At 37.1% G+C, this 22,286-nt stretch overlaps 2 protein-coding genes across 4 annotated transcripts in view; one reads left to right on the forward strand and one right to left on the reverse strand.

Annotated features, from left to right (window-relative positions):
* The window catches only part of LOC123517127, a 48,588-nt gene extending 34,722 nt beyond the window's left edge, over window positions 1-13,866 (reverse strand). For both annotated transcript variants that reach the window (XM_045277056.1, XM_045277055.1), the window contains exons 1-2: window positions 13,583-13,866; window positions 4,390-4,523 (exon numbers count right to left, since the gene is read on the reverse strand). In XM_045277056.1, coding sequence (XP_045132991.1) covers window positions 4,390-4,523; window positions 13,583-13,712 — 264 coding nt within the window. In that variant the 5' untranslated portion in view covers window positions 13,713-13,866. The remainder of the gene's footprint in view (window positions 1-4,389; window positions 4,524-13,582) is intronic.
* A 113-nt stretch (window positions 13,867-13,979) lies between these two features.
* Window positions 13,980-21,252, forward strand: LOC123517128 (mitochondrial thiamine pyrophosphate carrier-like). 2 transcript variants are annotated; one of them, XM_045277058.1, is made up of 7 exons: window positions 13,980-14,288; window positions 15,506-15,645; window positions 16,852-17,004; window positions 17,566-17,730; window positions 17,858-18,026; window positions 18,533-18,678; window positions 19,984-21,252. In XM_045277058.1, the coding sequence occupies exons 2-7, from the start codon at window positions 15,508-15,510 to the stop codon at window positions 20,179-20,181; spliced, it is 969 nt and encodes a 322-aa protein (XP_045132993.1). In that variant the 5' UTR covers window positions 13,980-14,288; window positions 15,506-15,507; the 3' UTR covers window positions 20,182-21,252. The 2 variants fall into 2 exon arrangements, with proteins under 2 accessions (XP_045132993.1, XP_045132992.1); XM_045277057.1 differs by having other exon boundaries at window positions 14,286-14,480.
* The last annotated feature ends 1,034 nt before the right edge of the window (window positions 21,253-22,286 follow it).

Raw genomic sequence — 22,286 nt, forward strand, 5'->3', positions numbered from 1 at the left:
CGGAGTATTACTGTGTGTGTGTGTATATATATATATATATATATATATATATATATATATATATATATATATATATATATATATATATATATATATATATATATATATATATATATATATATATATATATATATATATATATATATATATATATATATATATATATATATATATATATATATATATATATATATATATATATATATATATATATATATATATATATATATATATATATATATATATATATATATATATATATATATATATATATATATATATATATATATATATATATATATATATATATATATATATATATATATATATATATATATATATATATATATATATATATATATATATATATATATATATATATAGTAATACAGGCAACCCCGCTAAATGAAGGGGTTACGTTCCTAAAAAACACTTCGTTAAGCGAAACTTCGTTAAGCGAACCGATTATAACAAGTTTAACCTCTGATTTGAACTTCCATTGAGAGTAAACAAAGCGAGAGTGCATCATAATACAGTAAAAGGTTTAATGAAAGTAAAAATTATGAAGTTAAACATTTAGGTAGTTTAATTTAAGTCATTACAATGTACACTAATGTATGTATGTACGTAACTTCATAATGATGATCTTAACTTTATGAAGAGAGTGAAACGGGAAAGACACTAACCGGCAACCTGTGGAATGTAAACAAAGTGCACATCATTGTACCGCATACAAAACTCATGTACCACATTTCCACAAGGCTTTCCATTTTATCCATTGTAGAGTCACGAGTTCAGGTGGTTCTTTTAGCTTGCAAGGAAGATACGGTCTCACCAGCCTTCTTAATAGAGTCTGCTGATTTGAAAATAGTAGACAGTAGATGGAGTCAAGCAATGTTATTAGTTTTCTGGCCTCTCTTGTGTCTGTGAATAATATTCAGCTTCACTTCAAGAGTAAGAGACTTCCTGGTCTTCTTAGGAATGCTAGGCCACATTGCAGGGCGTTTTGGTGGTAAGTTGAGCTAGGGAGACGAGCTGCTGCTGACACTGTTATGTTTTGACTGGGGAGTGAATGGTGTGCGTGTTGTCCACGAGAGGCTTGATCTTGATCTTTATTTTTATTCTACAGGTGTCTCAGGATTTCTCCTGAGGCAGGCCTTAGTACCAGCAGCTCCTGGTGTATTCAAAAGCCTGTCAGCTTGCATGATACGGAGGGGCTTTCAAATTTGGAAAAAATTACCTGGGTAAAACTCCGTTAAAGCGAGTTTGGTGTTCGTTAAACAAGCAGATGGTTGAAAAATTAAACCTTCGTTGTAGCGAAATTTCGTTGTGTGAACCTTCGTTAAACAGGGGTTGCCTGTACTCCGCTTAACGAACGTTCGTTTAACGTACTATATAAAGTTAGACCAAAAAGTCCGCATAACGTACAACCACATCCGCTTTAGCGAATTTTCTGGGTTTGAAATTTTCCAGGTGAGGGACCGAACGCGGTAGTTTTGCTGTTATTGGCTGGCTCCCCGCCTCTGTCTCTAGCGCTCCTGGAGCTGGATCCAAGATTCTTGAACGTCAGTGCAACCTCTTGCAGCGAAATGGCATCCATGAACGCTTAGAGGGACGGTGAAAAGGTTACTATCAGGTTGCTCAGAGGTTGCTGAGACCACCACCTCTGGAGGTGGTGTTACTGTCTTATATATGCATTTATGTTCACAAAACAACATTTCTATTAACTTTTGACAAACCTTGCCCCCAAGCAAGGATTGTTTTGTAATGCATAAAGTGAAATCTTACATGGAATACCAAAAAATAAAGCAGAGACGAGATGAGCCACACATGAAGCGGGAGACTCGCGGCCACTGTGCCGCTTCTTCTTCTCGTGTTGTGACCCTTTTAGCTTGCATGTTGTCTTTCCCCATGATATTTGTTTCCACTCCTCTATGGCCTGCTATAATGGAAATGAATTAATCAATTAATGAAATACTACGGTATTTCATTAATTGATCACTCAGTGCCACGGAGTGAAGGTTATCCTCAAGGCATGAGCGTATATGAATACTAAGATATGATATCCACTATAGCAGGCAATAGAGGAGTGGAAACAAATATCATGGGGAAAGACAACACGCCAAGCTAAAAGGGTCACAAGAAGAAGAAGAAGCGGTCAAGTTGCCGCAAGTCTCTCGCTTTGTCTGTGGCACATCTCATCTCTGCTTTATTTTTTGGTATTCCATGTAAGATTTCACTTAATGCATTACAAAACAATCCCTTCTTGGGGCAAGGTTTGTAAAAAGCTAATAGAAATGTTGTTTTGTGAACATAAATGCATATATAAGACAGTAACACCACCTGGAGAGGTGGTGTTCCCAGCAACCTCAGAGCAGCCTCATAGCAACCTTGTCACCGTCCCTCCAAGCATTCATAGATGCCATTTCGCTGCAAGAGGCTGCTCTGACGTTGTTAAAGAATCTTGGATCCAGCTCCAGGAGCGCTAGAGACAGAGGCAGGAGTCAGCCAATTAACGGTTACCGCTGGTCCTCACCCGGCAAATTCAAACCCAGAAAATTTGCTAAAACGGATGTGGTTGTACGTTATGCAGACTTTTTGGTCAAACTTTATATAGTAAGTTAAACCGGAAATTCGTTAAAACAACGTTTGTTAAGTGGAGTATTACTGTACATGTATGTATGTATGTATATATATATATATATATATATATATATATATATATATATATATATATATATATATATATACAGGCAACCCCCGTTTAACGAAGGTTCACACAACGAAATTTCGCTACAACGAAGGTTTCGTTTTACTACCATCTGCTCGTTTAACGAACACCAAACTCGCTTTACCAAAGTTTTATCCAGGTAATTTTTTCCAAATTTGAAAGCCCTACCGTATCATGCAAGCTGACAAGCTTTTGAATACACTAGGAGCTGCTGGTACTAAGGCCTGCCTCAGGAGAAATCCTGAAACACCCGTAGAATAAAGATCAAGATCAAGCCTCTCGTGGACAACACAGGCGCTGCCGATACAAAGGCCTGACTCAGAAAAAATTCTGCGTCACCTGTAGCATCAAGATCAAGATCAAGATCACGGGCACCACTCACTGCCCAGTCAAAACATAACAGCGTCACCAGCAGCAGCTCATCTTCCCTAGTTCAACTTACCACCAAATCGTCCTGTAATGTGGCCTAATGTTCCTAAGAAGACCAGAAAGTGTCTTACTCTCGAAGTGAAGCTGGGTATTATTCACAGACAAGAGAGAGGCCAGAAAACTAATAACATTGCTTGCCACCATCTTGACTCCATCTACTGTCTACTATTTTTAAGTCAGCAGACTCTATTAAGAAGGCTGGTGAGACCGCATCTTCCTTGAAAGCTAAAAGAACCACCTGAACTCGTGACTCTACAATGGATAAAACAGAAAGCCTTGTGGAAATGTGGTACATAAATTTTGTATGCGGTACCATGATGCACACTTTGTTTACATTCCACAGGTTGCCGGTTAGTATATTTCCCGTTTCACTCTCCCTCCTCCCTTCATAAAGTTAAGATCATCAACATTATAAAGTTACGTACATACATACATTAGTGTACATTATAATGACTTAAATCAAACTACCTAAATGTTTAACTTCATAATTTTTACTTTCATTAAACCTTTCACTGTACTATGATGCACTCTCACTTTGCTTACTCTCAATGGAAGTTCAAATCAGGGGTTAAACTTGTTATAATCGGTTCGCTTAACGAAGTTTCGCTTAACAAAGTGCTTTTTAGGAATGTAACCCCTTCGTTAAGCGGGGGTTGCCTGTATTATATATATATATATATATATATATATATATATATATATATATATATATATATATATATATATATATATATATATATATATATATATATATATATATATATATATATATATATATATATATATATATATATATATATATATATATATATATATATATATATATATATATATATATATATATATATATATATATATATATATATATATATCTATATCTATATATCATATATATATATATATATATATATATATATATATATATATATATATATATATATATATATATATATATATATATATATATATATATATATATATATATATATATATATATATATATATATATATATATATATATATATATATATATATATATATATATATATATATATATATATATATATATATATATATATAGAGAGAGAGAGAGAGAGAGAGAGAGAGAGAGAGAGAGAGAGAGAGAGAGAGAGAGAGAGAGAGAGAGAGAGAGAGAGAGAGAGTCAAAAAATAATTCTAACAGTTTTATGTGAATGCTAAAAGGCATACACATTATGGTTGACACTTACTCCTTCTTTGTGGTTCAAATCATCCGACCACTCCCACCACAGCACCTCACCATCCTCATAATCCGTCAATTCCGCAAAAAAGAAAACTGGTACATCCAAAACTGCTGGGCCCGTGTTGTTTAACAACAAGGCACCTGAAAAAAGGTGAAACATATTTATTGTATGTGGCAATAATTTCAAATTTCTAGCTCTAAACATTCTGCAGAGATTCAACAAATCTCTCTCTCTCTCTCTCTCTCTAGATAAACTTTTGAAACTTCATATTAAGTATAAGGATGTTCATAATATCAATGAAGGTCTCTGCAAAAGGAAAGAGAACACCGAAAACTTGACAGTTCATAATATCTACTATTGTGGTCCTGAAAGACAAACAACCAAGTAAGTTAAGTAGTAGCCAAATTATGTAACATGTGTTTTTTCTATAACATTTGATGACTTAATGATGTTGAGAGGTCCATGCCTCACAGCTGCAATTGTCCACTACTGCTTCCTGACCCAGTGACCCACTTCTTTAGGTTCAGTTGATCAGGCATGAAGTTTGAGCCTGCTCTGATGAGGTGGGTGAAACTTTGTATTAATGGTTCATCGGGCAAGCTACTCAAGAACAGGCCTTGTTTCTTTAATTTTGCAAAAGAATAGTCTCGGATTCCACACATTTTATGGAAGACAGTTGAAAATTTTTGGAACTATAATGGTGAAATTAACTGTGTTTTGCCTTTGTGGGATGCTTGGCTGGGAAGTGACATTCTCTTGCACTGTCTTCCTGTCCTGTCTTCTATGGATCCCCATGCTGGATAGGAGATCATTTTAGGTAAATATGGAGTGTCAGCCAAATCTTCCCCCTAAACTATAGGAACATCCCCAAAAAGATGGCCCCTGACTATAACAGCCCTATGCTTACCAGGATGATCCTGTATTTTTCATGATGTATTTACAATGAAAAATAATTTGTGCAATTGCAGGATCATAATGATTTAATTTACAAGATATAAGTGTGATAAAAAAATAATTAATACAAACAGGTGTAAGCAAAATCTTGTTTGCCAGTAGCTGAACTAGTTACATTTATGCATTTGCAATTACAACAATGCAAATACTACTATAGTTATCACTATTGTCATTGCTAGGAGGTGGTAGCAGACACCTACTGAAACGATAACTTACTCCCAGTGAGATCTAATAGCACTAGTTCAGGGGGTGCTGTGAACCTTCCATTAAAGCTAGTTGTTATCTCACTGAACGTTTCCCTTTGTGTCTCACAACTCAAAGGGGCAGTCACAGCCTATCCTCTAAAGATGGCTCTCCTCCTTCACACAAAACTACATGCACTTACCACACATACACCCTTCACTTGCAAATCAAAATTTAAAAGAAAAATGGTACCCAAAACAACGCCTTGGAGTCCATTTCTGGGGAGAGGACCAAAAATATCCCCAGGTCAGTCGCCTCTCTTGTTAATGACCTCAAATGCCTTGACACCTCCCTCAACTTTTTCTACATTAACTTCTGCAACATTCGCAGTCTTATATCTAATTTTCAATCTGTGGAACACCACCTCTCCTCTACTAAACCTCATCTTCTTTTCCTCACCGAAACACAGCTGTCTGAGGCAACTGACAGTAGCCCCTTCTCTGTCCCCTCCTACTTTCTCTATTCTCATTTGCATTCCAAAGCTGGATGTTGCGTCTATGTGCGCAACGACTTAACTTGCTCTCGTGCCCACGCTCTTGAGTCTTCCGAATTTTCCACCATCTGGCTACGACTTAACAGTCACTCTCAAACTAAATTCATCTGTGCTGTTTATCTCTCCCTAACTCTTCTGACTATAGTAAATTCTTCGACTACTTAACTTCCAAAGTGGAGCACATTCTGTCCCTCTACCCTTTCGCTGAGATTTCCATTCTTGGAGATTTCAATGTTCACCACCAGCTTTGGCTTTCCTCTCCTTCACTGACCACCCTGGTGAACTAGCCTTCAACTTTGCTATCCTCCATGACCTAGAGCAACTGGTGCAACACCCTACTCGTATTCCTGACCGTCTTGGAGACACGCCCAACATTCTTGATCTCTTCACCTCTAACCCTTCTGCTTATGCTGTCACCCTTTCATCTCCGTTGGGCTCCTCCGATCACAATCTCATTTCTGTATCTTGTCCTATTTCTCCAATCCTCCACAGGATCCCCAAAGCGAAGGTGCCTCTGGCGTTTTGCCTCTGCCAGTTGGGGGACCTGAGGAGGTATTATGCTGATTTTCCTGGAATGATTATTGCTTCCGTGTCAGAGACCCATCTCTTTGTGCTGAACGCATAACAGAGGTGTTAGTGTCTGGCATGGAGGCGTACATTCCTCATTCTTTTCTCAACCTAAACCTTCTAAACCTTGGTTTAACTCAGCCTGTTCTCGTGCTATACATGATAGAGAGGTTGCCCACAAAAGGTACTTGAGCCTTCCATCTCCTGAATCTCATGCACTTTATATCTCTGCCGGAATCATGCCAAGTCTGTTCTTCAACTTGCCAAACACTCTTTCATAAATAGAAAATGTCAAAATCTTTCAAACTCAAACTCCCTCGTGACTTCTGGCATCTAGCCAAAAACATCTCAAATAACTTCACTTCTTCATCTTTCCTCCTTTATTTCATCCTGATGGCACCACTGCCATCTCTTCTGTCTCTAAAGCTGAACTCTTTTCTCAAACCTTTGCTCACAACTCCACCTTGGACGATTCTGGGCTTGTCCTCCCTCTCCTCCTCCCTCTGACTATTTCATGTCTACAATTAAAATTCTTCGTAATGATGTTTTCCATGCCCTTGCTGGCCTAAACCCTCGGAAGGCTTATGGACCTGATGGGGTCCCTCCTATTGTTCTCAAAAACTGTGCTTCTGTGCTTGCACCTTGCCTGGCCAAACTCTTCCAACTTTGTCTATCGACTTCTACCTTTCCTTCCTGCTGGAAGTTCGCCTACATTCAGCCTGTTCCTAAAAAGGGTGACCGTTCTAACCCCTCAAACTACCGTCCTATAGCTTTAATCTCTTGCTTGTCTAAAGTTTTTGAATCTATCCTGAATAGGAAGATTCTCAAACATCTGTCACTTCACAATCTTCTGTCTGATCGCCAGTATGGCTTCCGTCAAGGTCGCTCTACTGGTGATCTTCTGGCTTTCCTTACTGAGTCTTGGTCATCCTCTTTAGAGATTTCGGTGAAACTTTTGCTGTAGCGTTAGACATATCAAAAGCTTTTGATAGAGTCTGGCATAAAGCTTTGATTTCAAAACTGCCCTCCTACGGCTTCTATCCTTCTCTCTGCAACTTTATCTCAAGTTTCCTTTCCGACCGCTCTATTGCTGCTGTGGTAGACGGCTACTGTTCTTCTCCTAAACCTATTAATAGTGGTGTTCCTCAGGGTTCTGTCCTGTCACCCACTCTCTTTCTATTATTCATTAATGACCTTCTTAACCAAACTTCTTGCCCTATCCACTCCTACGCTGATGATACCACCCTACATCTTTCCACGTTCTTTCAGAGACCAACCCTTCAGGAAGTCAACAGATCACGCAGGGACGCCACAGAACGCCTGACTTCCGATCTTTCTAAGATTTCCGATTGGGGCAGAGAAAATCTAGTAGTTTTCAATGCCTCAAAAACTCAATTCCTCCATCTATCAACTCGACACAACCTTCCAGACAACTATCCCTTCTTCTTCAATGACACTCAACTGTCTCCCTCTTCCACAATGAATATCCTCGGTCTGTCCTTTGCTCATAATCTTAACTGGAAACTTCACATCTCATCTCTTGCTAAAACAGCTTCCATGAAAATAGGTGTTCTGAGGCGTCTCTGCCAGTTTTTCTCGCCCTCCAACTGCTTACTCTGTACGAGTATAAGGGCCTTATCCGTCCCTGCATGGAGTACTCTTTGCATGTTTGGGGGGGGTTCCACTCACACAGTTCTGCTTGATAGGGTGGAATCGAAAGCTCTTCATCTCATCAACTCCTCTCCTCTCACTAACTGTCTTCAGCCTCTTTCTCACCGCCGAAATGTTGCATCCCTTTCTATCTTTTATCGCTATTTTCATGCTAACTGTTCTACTGATCTTGCTAACTGCATGCCTCCCCTTCTCTCGCAGTCTCGCTGCACAAGGCTTTGTTCTTCCTCTCACCCCTATTCTGTCCAACTCTCTAATGCAAGAGTTAACCAGTACTCTCAATTATTTATCCCTTTCACTGGTAAACTCTGGAACTCCCTCCCTGCATCTGTATTTCTGAATTCCTACGACTTGTCTTCTTTTAAGAGGGAGGTATTGAGGCATTTGCTCCCCTATTTTGGCTGACGGTTTTTGCACTTTTTACACTTTTTAGAGAGCCAGCACTCAAATGGGCCTTTTTTTTTTACTTTCATTTTTTGCCCTTCGCTGGCCATCTTCTCTACGTAAAAAAAAAAAAAGCTCTTTACTTGCCAAGGATATCATTTCCTTAGTACTTGCAATGCTCACTTATGTCATCAGTGAACAGAGCCTCACCCATAGCATAAGCTACCAATGTATCCATGAGTAAGTATTTTAGGCAGCAGCAATTGTGAAAGATGCAATATTGAAAGAAATAAAACCTGAAGACCCTGAGACCAGTGTATCTGAGCCCAGATTGCCTATTGACCCAGACAACTGACTTGGACAAGCAATGCATCTCAAGTAAACAAAAAGAGCTTCAACTTGACATTTCAAAAAGCTTCCTCCCACCTGACTTTCTCCAACGAGACATTTAAGTCAATGATGCCAGACATTATGTGGTTGAATAAAAATCATAATAAAACATGCAAGGACATAATTAAATCAATCACAAAGTTTAGGAAATTATATTTCATTATCGTCCTAACAAAACTGGAGCTGCCACAGTGGGGCTGGGTAAACATGGGGCTGTGGGGGGAGGGCCATCGTGGTCAGAGGCCATCTTTCCCTGATCCCAAGTACAGTACAACATTTTGTAACCTCTTAACTGGATTGGGAGCTTTCCCCATAGGGCACTGTCTTGATATAGACGTCCCTCCAGCTTTCCTCGTTTCCCTATTCCCCTTTCACAGCTCTTTCATGTGGCTGATTTTGATGTCACATATATGAATCCACACTATTGGTCAACATGGGAAAGAGAGAGAAAAGAGATAATAAATGGAGAGAATGGGATTAAAACAGCATAGAAAGAAAAATGGATAAGAAATGGAGGAAATGGAATAAAACAGGAGATAAAGAAAATGGATAACAAACTGAGGAAATGGGAATGAAATAAGATAGAAAGAAAAATGGATAATAAATAGAGAAATAGGAGGAAATGCACTAGAAAATATGATAATGAATAAAGGGGCTCTCACACTAGCCTATGATAAGCGGAACGCAGGCCATGGTTCTTGGTACGAAACCAGGTACATTATCACACACAAGCTGCCCGCATTCTTGCTATGCTAGGCAAACAGCCCACCAACCAAGACTAAGCCTAATAAAAATAAACCAGAACAAAACCATGCTGCTTAAATCTCAACCTGTGCTTCATTCTGTAATTGCATTTGCAATTACTCTTATTGAAGAAAAATAAGTAAAAGAAACTAGAGAAGAACCGAGACGTGCGCAAAGGCAACTTTGGAGTCAGAGGTGGTTGCTATGAGCCCAAACTATTGACATGATATATATATATATATATATATATATATATATATATATATATATATATATATATATATATATATATATATATATATATATATATATATATATATATATATATATATATATATATATATATATATATATATATATATATATATATATATATATATATATATATATATATATATATATATATACAGTAAGGTCCCGAGTTACGTCAGAGTTACGTTCCTGAAACATGACGTAAGTCGATTTTGTACGTAACTCGAGTTTTTGTATTTTCAAAGCATATTATCGAGTTTTCAACCAATAATTTTTTATGGTTATTCAGGTAAGTATAAGGTTATATTGTTATATTGGTATACTATTTACAACTATGTAGGAATATATTGATTAGGGCATGAACGCAAGTACTGCAGGTTACCGAGAGGGGCGGCCTGAGGCCGCCAGGAGGGTGGGCAGGTCGAATGTTGTGACGCCCAGGGCGGACAGCTGGGAGCTTTGTGCGGTAGGAGTAGAAGCGTTATATAAGTAAAAGGTTATATTGTTATATTATTTACAAGTATGTAGGAATATGAAACACAAGCTTGTTTTTGTTGTTGATTAGGGCCGCGAACGAGAAGGAATGCATGTTGCCAGAGGGGTGGACGCCTGAGGCCGCCAGGAGGGTGGGCAGGTCGAATGTTGTGACGCCCAGGGCGGACAGCTGGGAGCGTAGTGCAGTGCGGTGGGAGTAGAAGCGTGGGCAGCGGGGCAGGAAATGCAATAGGAAAGGGCAATAGGGATCAGCAGACAAGCGCAGACGGTGCAAGTCAGCTGCGAGTGTCGTGTGGCCCAGGCGAAGGCTCCGGAGTTGTTATTGTTGTGATAGGTGCGTGAGCCCTCAAGGTCGTCAACCTCCCCGTTGTCATGGTAACGGGCTTCCCATTTTCTTCTTCACTCCCTTACACACAGCTGCTGCCTCCTTCTCATGTCTTTTAATTATGTCCACTTTTTCTTGTAGCGTAATGGTTTTCCTTTTCTTAGCATCACTGCTATCACTCAAGAGTTTTCTCTTTGGTGCCATTGAGCAAGATACTAAGATAGTCAGCAAACGCAGATGTAGGAACACTCTTGCCAGGGGCGACGGTGTGGTGGAACTGAGGCGTGAGTGTTATTGTATTCAAGCATGAGGTGGGCGGTGTGGTGGATAACCACTAGTGACGCCTGGCGGCCAACAATAACAATAAACCCCGCGCTTTATGATTTATAAATTTTCAATTTTTTAAATCTTAAATTGCCTTATAGTGGACTGACGTAAGTGCGAGTTTGACGTAACTCGAGACCGACGTAACCCGGGACCTTACTGTATAATTATATATATATATATATATATATATATATATATATATATATATATATATATACCGTACAACGGGGTAATTTGGGACATTCGGGCTAGTTTGGGAAAATTATTTAATTTCATTACTGAGTTAATATGATGTTCTAAAATCCTTAAACCCTTTACTTTAGGACCTGTAGAGGGTAGGATACAAAATTCCCAAAATTTTTCTTTAATCAAAATTTGGCAAAATTTAAATGTCCTTCCAAAGGCTGCCCTTTAAATCAGGACCTTTAATCCCACCCTCTGCATGAAGGAAACACTTCAGTTCTTCTACATTACTTCTAATATAGCTACACACCTGAAACTTTGAGGCCAAAATCCTTGGCCTATGAGGTAAGTTTGCAGATATGTTTTATGGATCTGAGCCAATAAGCTTTTGCTATAAATACCACATTGCACATTAGACACGGGGTAATTTGGGACGGGATTACATAAAAGCGCTTTTCTTAGATTTTTTTTGTATATTTTGAATATGAACTCCATAGTAACACAACTTTTATGCTTAATCCAATGTTATATGATTCCTACAGCCATAGAACAAGGTAGTTCAAGGCTTTGTAGCCTTCAAGTATCCAGAAAACAAAGATATAAATGAAGCCCATTCTGATGACATTGTGCTTAAATTAGAGAAACCAGTGATTAACAAAGGCATTCTTTCATTTGAAAACTGCTTTGGCAGACTGCTGATGCATTAATTTGTGTTTGGTGTGTGTGTGTGTGTGTGTGTGTGTGTATGGATCCCACCACTGCCACTAATATAAATCCCACTCTTGACACCATTTGTTATTACTGTGTGTGTGTGTGTGTGTGTGTGTGTGTGTGTGTGTGTGTGTGTGTGTGTGTGTGTGTGTGTGGTATGTATTTTTCTCTAAACATCTGATATATATTGATTTGGTCTGTGAAAAGATGATGTGTATTATGTTTTTTTTCCGTTATACAGGTACCCGCCCAGATTTATCCCAAAGTAAGGGGTAATTCGAGACAGGCATTAAAAAATTGAAAAAAAATATAGAAAATATTCCTTTCATTTTGAAAAGTTTTGCCAGGTTAGCTAGTCCTATAATCTGTAATCCAAAGGAATAAAATGTTTATTTTCACATAATTTGTTCATTCATTATCCCAAAATTACAAAAAAATGTCCCAAATAATCCCGTTGTACGGTATATAATCTTTCTAAATTGATGAAATATTATTTACTATTCCGATATGAAAAATCTAGGCATGTTCTTTTTAGTTTAAATAAAAGGTTTTTATTACATATATTATGTTTATTTTTTCATTGGGATAGCATACAGAGAACCGTGATGGATATGAAGCCATCCCAACTTTGCTCTGCTAATCCCGGGCAAGTTCCAGCTATCTGGAGCGGATGTTCCTTGTTCCGCGTATCATAGGCCAGTGTGATAGCCCCTTAAGGGAATAGGAGGAAATAATAATAAAACAAGAGATAGAAAGAAAAATAGATAATGAATAGGGGAAGAAAAAAATTAAGGGAATAGGAGGAAATGGTAATGAGAATGATAATAAATAAGGGAACTTGAGGAAATTGGAATGAAAATATAGTAGGTAACAAATAAGGGAATAGGAGGAAATGGTAATCAATCAGCAGACAGAAAATGGATAACAAATAGGGGAAGAGAATAATGAATAAGGGAACAGGGGGAAATGGGAATGTGAATGATAATGAATAAGGGAAATGAAAATATGATCATGAATAAAGGAATAAAAGGAGTGTACGTGTTTGTGTGTTGTTGAACAATAGCATGGTTTCATATAATGTGACGTCAAATCTCCTGGGTCAAAAAGGAGGGAGCCGAAAGATGAAAAGAGCTGGAGGGATGTTTATATTAGGACACTGCCCCCATGGACCCCACATAAGGTAAACTAACTTGACTTAGCATTTTCTAATTTCCCACTAGCGGGGCTTTACACAAATGGCATGGTCCTTCAAGCCAATTAGTTTTCTTGTGTTGTGACGCAAGGAGAATTGTGGGTCTAACTATGACATTAAATCCGACACGAATGTTTTGACGAGGTGAATAATCTAAGGCCTTGGAAAAAAAAAAAAAGAAAAGAAAAGGAGTAGAAATGATAATGGATGGCAGGGCATACGTATGAACAAAGAAGGATGATGAGCTCCAGTAACACGCAACACTCACCGTGGGCAGACTCGACACCAACCAGCAGCACCACGGCCAGGCTCACCACCCACGCCCACCTGCCGCCTCTCATCACGCCCCACACCACCACAACACGCCTTGATTTGTCCCTGCTGGCCGAAATTAGCATGTGACAAGTCCTCACGTCCGAAGATCCTCCATCACACTCACAGTCACACTCATACTCTCTGACACTCAGTTATGTTGCCACACTCAGTTCCCGTCAGGTCAAGCTGCCCTCCCCCTAGGACATGCCTCTTTTACAACTGCCGACTGGTGATACTTATCAAGTCAAAACATCAGTATATTATTACAAGGAAAACGAATGACACAGCAACTAGTTTCCGCTGCATAAATCTATGAAATATTTCTACTTGGCATTGTCACTGACTGCTTATCACTTTACAACAAACAAATGATAGTCGCACATCTGACAGTTGCAAAACAATAACCAGGGAAATTTTGCAAAACATTTACATGTGACAGTAACGTTTGTAATTATGATATCATCGGAATGCATAAATATATTTCCTGTAGATCCTTTTGTTGATGAAATATACGTGCAGTTTTAGAAGAAAACGGGATTATGGTTATAAAGAAAGATTTGCAATATTATAGATCCCTTTCATTAGATCATCGTAACCCTCAAGCGAAGGAAGAAATCTTGTTTAAACACTATCAATGGTGCCCTAACCACCGTGTACAGGTAGGCAGCTCCCACACCCCAAACAGCTGAGGCTCAAGGTCAAGAGTGCTCAGGTAGTCATAACAACAGTCAACACAGGCGGAGGCTACCGGCGGAAAGTGGTGGGCTTTCTTGTGTTGTAGCTGCCTTGTGTGTTGTTTCCCGACACTGTCTGGTTAACTGAAGGCAAAACGTGTGTTTGGAGTGTGAGAGGTGAGTGCAGAACAGATGGCAAGCTAACTACGTAACAGACGGAGGCCACAGACTTGTCAGAGTACTTCATTCCGGATGATTCTTTTATTTTTTTTATTTATTTATTTATTTTTTTTTTTTGGTAGTTCTCGATCTGTTCAATGAACGTAGATTTTGTTTTCATCGCAAATGATTTCTTTTTTTTCTTCTATTACTCATCTCCCCAAACCCCACCCTATTTCCTCAAAAATGCTGTTTTGCGATAAAAAAAAAAAAAAAAAAAACGGCACATTGATACAAAACAAACAAAAATCTACTAGAAGAAAATAGTCTTGTCGTCACGGAGTACCACAGCAATAAGTCACAGTATTTTTGAGGAAGAGTATTTTTCATTTTAAGCTGCACGCCTCTGGCTAGGCCAACGTCACCAAACTTGTTTCATGTAATTTAATCAAAGCTAACCTAACATAAGTAATGTAATCTAGTCCAGGTGATACCCATCACTGACAGATATATTCCTCAGATTGAATTAACCTTAGCAAAGTTATCTAACCTAATCAAACTGGCAAGGCTAAGAAATGAATATGAAGTTGTTAGGTACATGATTTCTCTTCCTAAAACTTGGTGATGCACTGTAAATAGTCAAATTAACACCCACCTTGAGCAGACAGCTTCTTCAAACTAATTCAAACATTTCAAACAGAATCGCTTCTCTTTCCACAAGATGACATAAATCACTGATTGACTAGCTTAATTCTGTATTTCTACATTCTTGAAGAAATTAATAAATTATTGTGATTAAATTCACGGATGTGACATACACACGTGCTGATGAATATGCCTCTACTGATGTCCCTCATTGCTCACTTGTACATCACACACATGGATGCATCACTTGTCATTATTGCTTTTAATGCTGTCAGTTTAATATTCTTTTTAATACTAGCATGAATGAGCAGTAAGCCTTATGTGTTTTAGCATTTTTTTTTTTACTTCAACATTTATATTCATCATTAATTATTTTATGATGTTGTTTGTTTTTGAAGTGATGGTGAGTCATGTTGGGTACAAAGCAGAGGAGCAAGATCATCTCAGCCTTACAAACCATGCTTGTGCAGGTGCTGTCAGTGGGGCAGTTGCTCGGGCTATTTTACAACCTCTTGATGTCCTCAAAATTAGGTTCCAAGTAAGTTTACTTTATGATACAGTATCCTAATGATGTGCCTCCATATGTCATATGTATGCATGTATGGGTTATTGCCTACCCTGGCTCTATCTACAGGTCTGTTTCATTTCCAGTTAGGACAAATGGTATACAATTATCCTCCCTTGCAGATTGGGTGATAAATGGTTACCTGGGAAAACCTTGGGAACATAAAGTGTTGTAGCCTGGAAACCAAATTCAGCCTAGTGGCCTTGGGTAAGGGATTCTTATTTATCACAACTTCAACTTGTAAATAGAAAGTAGACATTATAGATGGAACAGACTGCATATAAATGTCCATTGTGATGGGTTGACTACTAAAGTCTGATATATGGTAAAGGCCTCAATACTTGCAAATGGTAAGCATATAACCATACATGATTTTTACGATCTTATCTGTGGGAATCCTAATGCATCCAAGAAATATTTACCTAGTGGACAAGCCATTAGTCACATACTATAAATATCTACAAGAAAGTTGAGAATCTATTGAGATTACAAAAAAAGGCACAAGGTAATGAATTATAATCTTTAACCTTATTATTTGTAAATACACTTGGAAAAAGTATTGCATAAGGCAATACTATTTCTTCTAAACTTTTCACTGTACCATTAGAGGAAGTCTTTAAGAAATTAATGGGATAAATTTAGATGAATAGGAGTCAAAACTATTTACAAGGCTTTACATAGTGAAAAAGGCCTCAAGGTTGCCATCTCTGCCTTACAAGGCAAAGGAAAACTCACTCCCCAAAGCTGAAAATGATTTTCCAAACACTGTCTAGAAAGAACAGGTAAAACTCAAATGAGACAAATGCTATGCAATATTCTGGGGACAACTGCCTCAAGATGACAACTACCAACTGTTTTCCCACAATATTACAACACTAAAATCTCAGCTCAGCTCAACTTTAATTTCTTAAAAGACATATATTGTTGCCTACAAATTAACAGGTCCAGGGAGAATTAAGATTTTAGACCAGTGATTCTTAACTGCGGGTTGCGACCCAAAGTTGGGTCACTAGGCCATTTTATTGGGTTGCCAAAATAGCTATTCAAAATGTTATCAAAGTAATAATCCTGAGTATAGGATACCTGATTCAGGCTAAGCAAATCATAGACAGACAACTTAATTTAGAGACCTGTGTTTTGATTATGTTTGACTATTTCTTTATTTTCTTTAATTAACAGCTTCAGGTTGAGCCAATAGCAAAAAGAGGAGGAGGTTTGTATCAAGGATTGGTGCAAAGCACATATACAATAGCAAGGACTGAGGGACTGTCTGCCCTATGGAAGGGACATAATGCAGCCCAGGCTCTGAGTATCACATTTGGCATGGCTCAGGTAAAAGTTTTTCTATGATATATTTACAGTCTTATATGTAAAAAAAAAAAAAAAAAAATGCACCTTATGGCTGAGAGGAATCCTGAATAGTGTAAGTAAAATGTGAGATGAGGATGGTGAAGTATGCAAGAGTGTGTATGTATGCACTAGTGAACTAGAAAACAAAATATAGAAATCAACTATTATTATTATTATTTTATTTTATTATTATTATTATTATTATTTTTATTGTTGTTATTATTATTATTTTATTTTTATTTATTTATTTATTTTCCAAAAAGACATTTGTGATGAATAACAAGAATGTAAGGGAGTGTCACATGTGTGGATGAAGTGGTGGGCAAATGGGGAGGGTCTAGACCAAATGAGAATGTTGGGTGTCCCATTTCCATGCCATTGTTGTACCCTGATAATGTCTTTACACTTACAAAGGCAACATACATGTGTTTGATTACTAAATGTTACTGTAAAATCCCATATTGCATATACTATTTGTGAATTCTGATCAAGTAATCTGCTTTCTTTAGAATACATAAATTGTGTGTGGATTATGTTTTTCAGTTTTGGAGTTACTCACTTTTGACTAGAGCAGCAAGTGAGTATGGTGCAGGTCAAGGGCATCTTTCTCACGGTGTGTGTGGGGCCCTGGCAGGACTATTTGCTACAATCACATCTTTCCCTTTTGATATAGTGCGAACAAGATTAATTGCCCAAGGTTACCCAAAGGTAAAATATGACATTAAATTGTGTGGAAATTGAAATTAACTTTACTCAGTTATGCTTTTTATGTACATTTATGAATTCACCATAAGTGATTCTTAGACAATATTTCTTAAAAGTCTTCTCCATCCAGTGTTATACTGGAATGAGGAATGCTGTGATAAAGATGGTGAATCAAGAAGGAACAAAGAGCTTGTGGAAGGGCTTGCTGCCAACTCTGGTCATGAGTGCTCCTTATTCAGGACTTGTATTTTACTTCTACAGTGCCTATCAAGCATTAATGACAAAATGGCTCCTGAAAGGTAGGTAGATTGAATATTACATAGCAAATGTAAGAGATTTCTACTAAATGTTCTTGTACAAATTTTACTTAATGTTCTTGCAGTACACTACATAAGAAACGGAATCTTTCATTGCAGATTCCTTTATTAATTTATTAATCACATGCATACATCAGCACTCTGTTGGTCTTTACTGTTCTTGTACAGTTAGTATGGTGAGGTTTATTTGTTTATATGTTTTAAAATATCAGGCAAATCTCAACCCATGACAGTATTATTTTATAAACAGAAAAAAAAAAAAGTTCAACTCATCATGTGCATAGTCCTTAGCAGCACTAAAATAAGTTAATGTTTTCCTTTATATTTGGCTCATTTTATAATTCCAGGTCCAGTTTTAACCAGAACAAAAGGAACATACAAATACAAACATATTTACAGATATATAAATTATACATATTTATTCACAATAGATTAATTTTTTATTTATTTACAAACACTGACAATCTTGGACTTTTGCATTTTTACAGGAAAAGAGAATGAGTGGCTGAGCACTTCAGCAGTGACTGGTTTAGTAGCTGGGGGATGTGCAAAGACTTGTGTGTATCCTTTAGATGTGCTTAAGAAGAGGCTACAGATACGAGGCTTTGAAGGAGCTCGTGAGCAGTTTGGGAAGGTTGGTTATTTTCCTTTGTGTATTTTCCTATATTTTACCTTATGTTTACATCAGGTTAATTTTCTGTATTGATAAAATGTAATTTATATAAAAGGAAGCTATAGAAATATGTATGTCTATTGAAGCAGTGCTAGAATGTCTTAAGATGGTTGCATGATTTAGGTGCTATGAGGGATGGATGGAGGGATGTCTAATGACTATCTGTTGGAGATAAAACTTAAGAATAGATATGCAGTGGATTAGAGCTGGGAAAATTAAACGTGATTTGGAAGTTTTGTGTGTTAGTGAAAATATCTGGATAAATTGAAATATAAGTGTAATGCAGTGAGAGTAGGACAAGGTACAATGAAAGAATAATGACAGCTATTTGATAAGATAGTAATGCTTCTGCATATTATGATAAGAGTTAAATTTGGCAATATTTGGTAGATATGTGAATCTGCTGATTGCCAGTGGTAGAGAGTGGAATGTCAAATTGAAAGAGGTGGTTGAGGGATTTGAAAAATAGGATTTTGATGAAGAAAAAGAACAAGAAAAAATTAAATATATAAAAACTGCATTTGGTAGGTGGTTGGTCTTACCGTCTGCCATTCTCCAGTTAAGGAGAAATAGTATACTTTAGTTTTGTATAGTGAGTTCCCTGGGGAGGTGGTATTTCAATTGTTTAAGACTATGTCAGAGAAAATTGATTAATATATTTAGAGATGAAGACTGGAACTAATCAATTAGCTAAGAAAATTATGACCAGAAATTATTAACTGAATCTAGCTTGGTTGCAAGAGGTATATCTATGGAGCAAGAAGAATAGATTGTGTGTGGTAGAAATTTGTACCGCCGTGGTACAGTGGAACCATGTATGCTTTGGAGTCCGAGGGGTCTCCAAGTGCACGGGTTCGAATCCTGTCCACGGTCCAAGTGTAGGTTGGGCTTCCTCACTTGGGGCAACGGTTTCCTAGCGGGTGGGCTTTGAGATAGGGGGTACCCAAAAAGTATCCCCTTTAGCCCAGAAATTCCCATAAAAAGCCCACATGGTATAGATTAAAAAAAAAAAAAAAAAATGAAAAGTAGCTGTGAATGCAAAAATGGAAATTAAAACCTGTTTTATACTTCATTGATCAGGTGAGGTGCTGGGAACAGAATTGGTCTGTCTATTGCAGTGCAGCATAAAGGGGATTGTCAGCCTCATGTATAGCCAGAATATTATGATTGAGAATTATTACATGTTTTTATGAATTTTTCAATGCAGCTTAAGGAATATTATACATACAAGTAGTATATGAATTTAACTTTTATCCTTACCTTCAGGTTGTTGTTTACAAAAGTCCATGGAGTTGTGTGTTTCAAGTCACAAGACAAGAGGGCATCTTAGCATGGTATAAAGGGCTCTGGCCAGCCATGATAAAGAGTGGATTAACATCTGGGGTTATATTTCTAACTTATGAAACCATATGCCAGTTGCTTTCACATTTACAAAACAAAGAAGGAAATGGACGCATTGAATAGTATTTATAAAGACCTGTGATATTTAGCCCATAATAATTGTCTATATATTATTTTTAACAAGGTTAATATATACTGTTTGTAGTTACCTTCAGTTTGGTCTTGTTCAGTGGTTGGCATACTGTTTTCAGTTGTATATATAATTTTTTATGATAGAAATAATGTCTAACTCATACATAGTAATCTAATAGTTTTCTTAAAAATCTGCGAATTCTTATGATAGACCAAACTTCAGGCTATTAGCTTTATTTCTTAATTTGTTCATAACTTTGAGAACCAGTCAACTTAAAAGAACTGCATACATGCATATTATTGTTGTTATTGTTCAAATAACTTGTTATTCAAAACTATATTCATCCTCCTACCATATGCTCTAATATGTACATGTGTTTATACACATACATCATGTTGCTCAGGAAATATAGATGCAAAGCAATTTTACCAACCACTTAATAGTAATTATTCCCACTCTTCAAACACTACCACACACCCTTGCGAACTTGGAGCTTTTCTGTTTTCATCATCCTCACTGCCACTGTTTCGTTCTAACTGCAACCCTCTCAGACTCCCTATCCTTGTCTGAATTCAGTGATCACTCAAATGTTCTTGCTATCTCTTCCTTCTAGAATCCATCTCAATCAACATCTACTGGTAGCACAAACACTTAGGGTCAATGTTTTGTAGTATTTAAGTACAGTGCATAAAGATGTATCATGAGAAGCGGTTTTAGAACGATACTTCTTCAGGGAACTGTGGGAGCGTTGATTGCTTCCTACTTAATATTAAAACAGCCAAATCACCAGCAACTTGGCTCATAGTGAATGTCCCAATTAAAAACTCTTACTTCATTATCTAAACTCTTACTTCATTATCTAAACTCACTTTTGCATCACTCACAGCTTAAGAAACTGAGTTGTGAATGTACATTGTATGTAGATGGTTGCCTTGGCTATCCTCCATTGAGAGAGATGTCAGTCTGACATATTGATAGGAGGTAGTATATAGAAATCTCATGTGTCTGTATGAATATTTAAATATACATGTTGATATATCAATACAAAATCTTTTCATAAAGTACTGTCTTTTTTTTTCTTAACAACTACATAAGGTGGAGTCAAGAGATAGGATTTTGTAGTAGAACTTGCTGCACAAACAGAAAATAAACCAAGCTGGATGTGTCAGTCACTTGGTTGTTTAACATATTTCCAAAGGCTTTTGCTTTATAAGAGATGACAATACAGTGAGCAGCATCAGAGCATCAACTTTTCTTAAAAGCTTAGGAAACAATTTTACACAGATTTGTTTTAGAAACATCCAAACTTCAGTTGACAATGATTAGCATTCTAGTAGACCATCATCATGCTGAAATCCACATGCCACTGACCACGTGCACAATTTGGTTATGGAAAATTGCTGGTCAGTCATCCAAAAAATTGTTAATGAAATTTTGATGATGACATACAGAATATGCATTAACTGTAGTGAAAAATGTCTAGATATAAGAAAATGAACCAATTATATATGTAACCATGTGTTTTCAGTTCTAATGACCTACGTGACAAATTTAACAATGCTTTACACATGCCAGTAAATATAATGGTGATGCTTTAATGAAATGATTGGTTCTAGATGTTATTCCTTTTCACCATTTGTGGTGCCTTGACATTACTTGAGGCATGCTGAAATTTACCAACCATTAGTGATTCTGACTTTCTGAAAACCATGATTAGTCTTGGGTGTACCAAAAGTCCAAGGCCTAGTTACTACAATGAAAGTTGTCAGCATCCTTGAAGCTAAAAAAAATGCAAGGCAGGCGAAGAACTTAGTCAAATTAATGATGGTTGATTTGATTTTTTTACAACCATCACATCACTAACATGCACCAAGCACCCAAACTGCCAACAAATTATGAGATTCTCCAGTATCTGCACAATACAATTTGGTGTAAAAGACCAGACTTGTGAATCACTTAACTGCTAGCTGCATCATGATGGTAACACAACCCATTCATCACATTAGATATGGGATTTTGTTGGGCAGAGCATATAATTCTTTTATCTCAGGTTCCATGTTCTCTAGATATGTCAATTTCCATAGTTAATATGCTG

The sequence above is a fragment of the Portunus trituberculatus genome, chromosome 41 (assembly GCF_017591435.1).
Source record: "Portunus trituberculatus isolate SZX2019 chromosome 41, ASM1759143v1, whole genome shotgun sequence".
NCBI lineage: Eukaryota > Metazoa > Arthropoda > Malacostraca > Decapoda > Portunidae > Portunus > Portunus trituberculatus.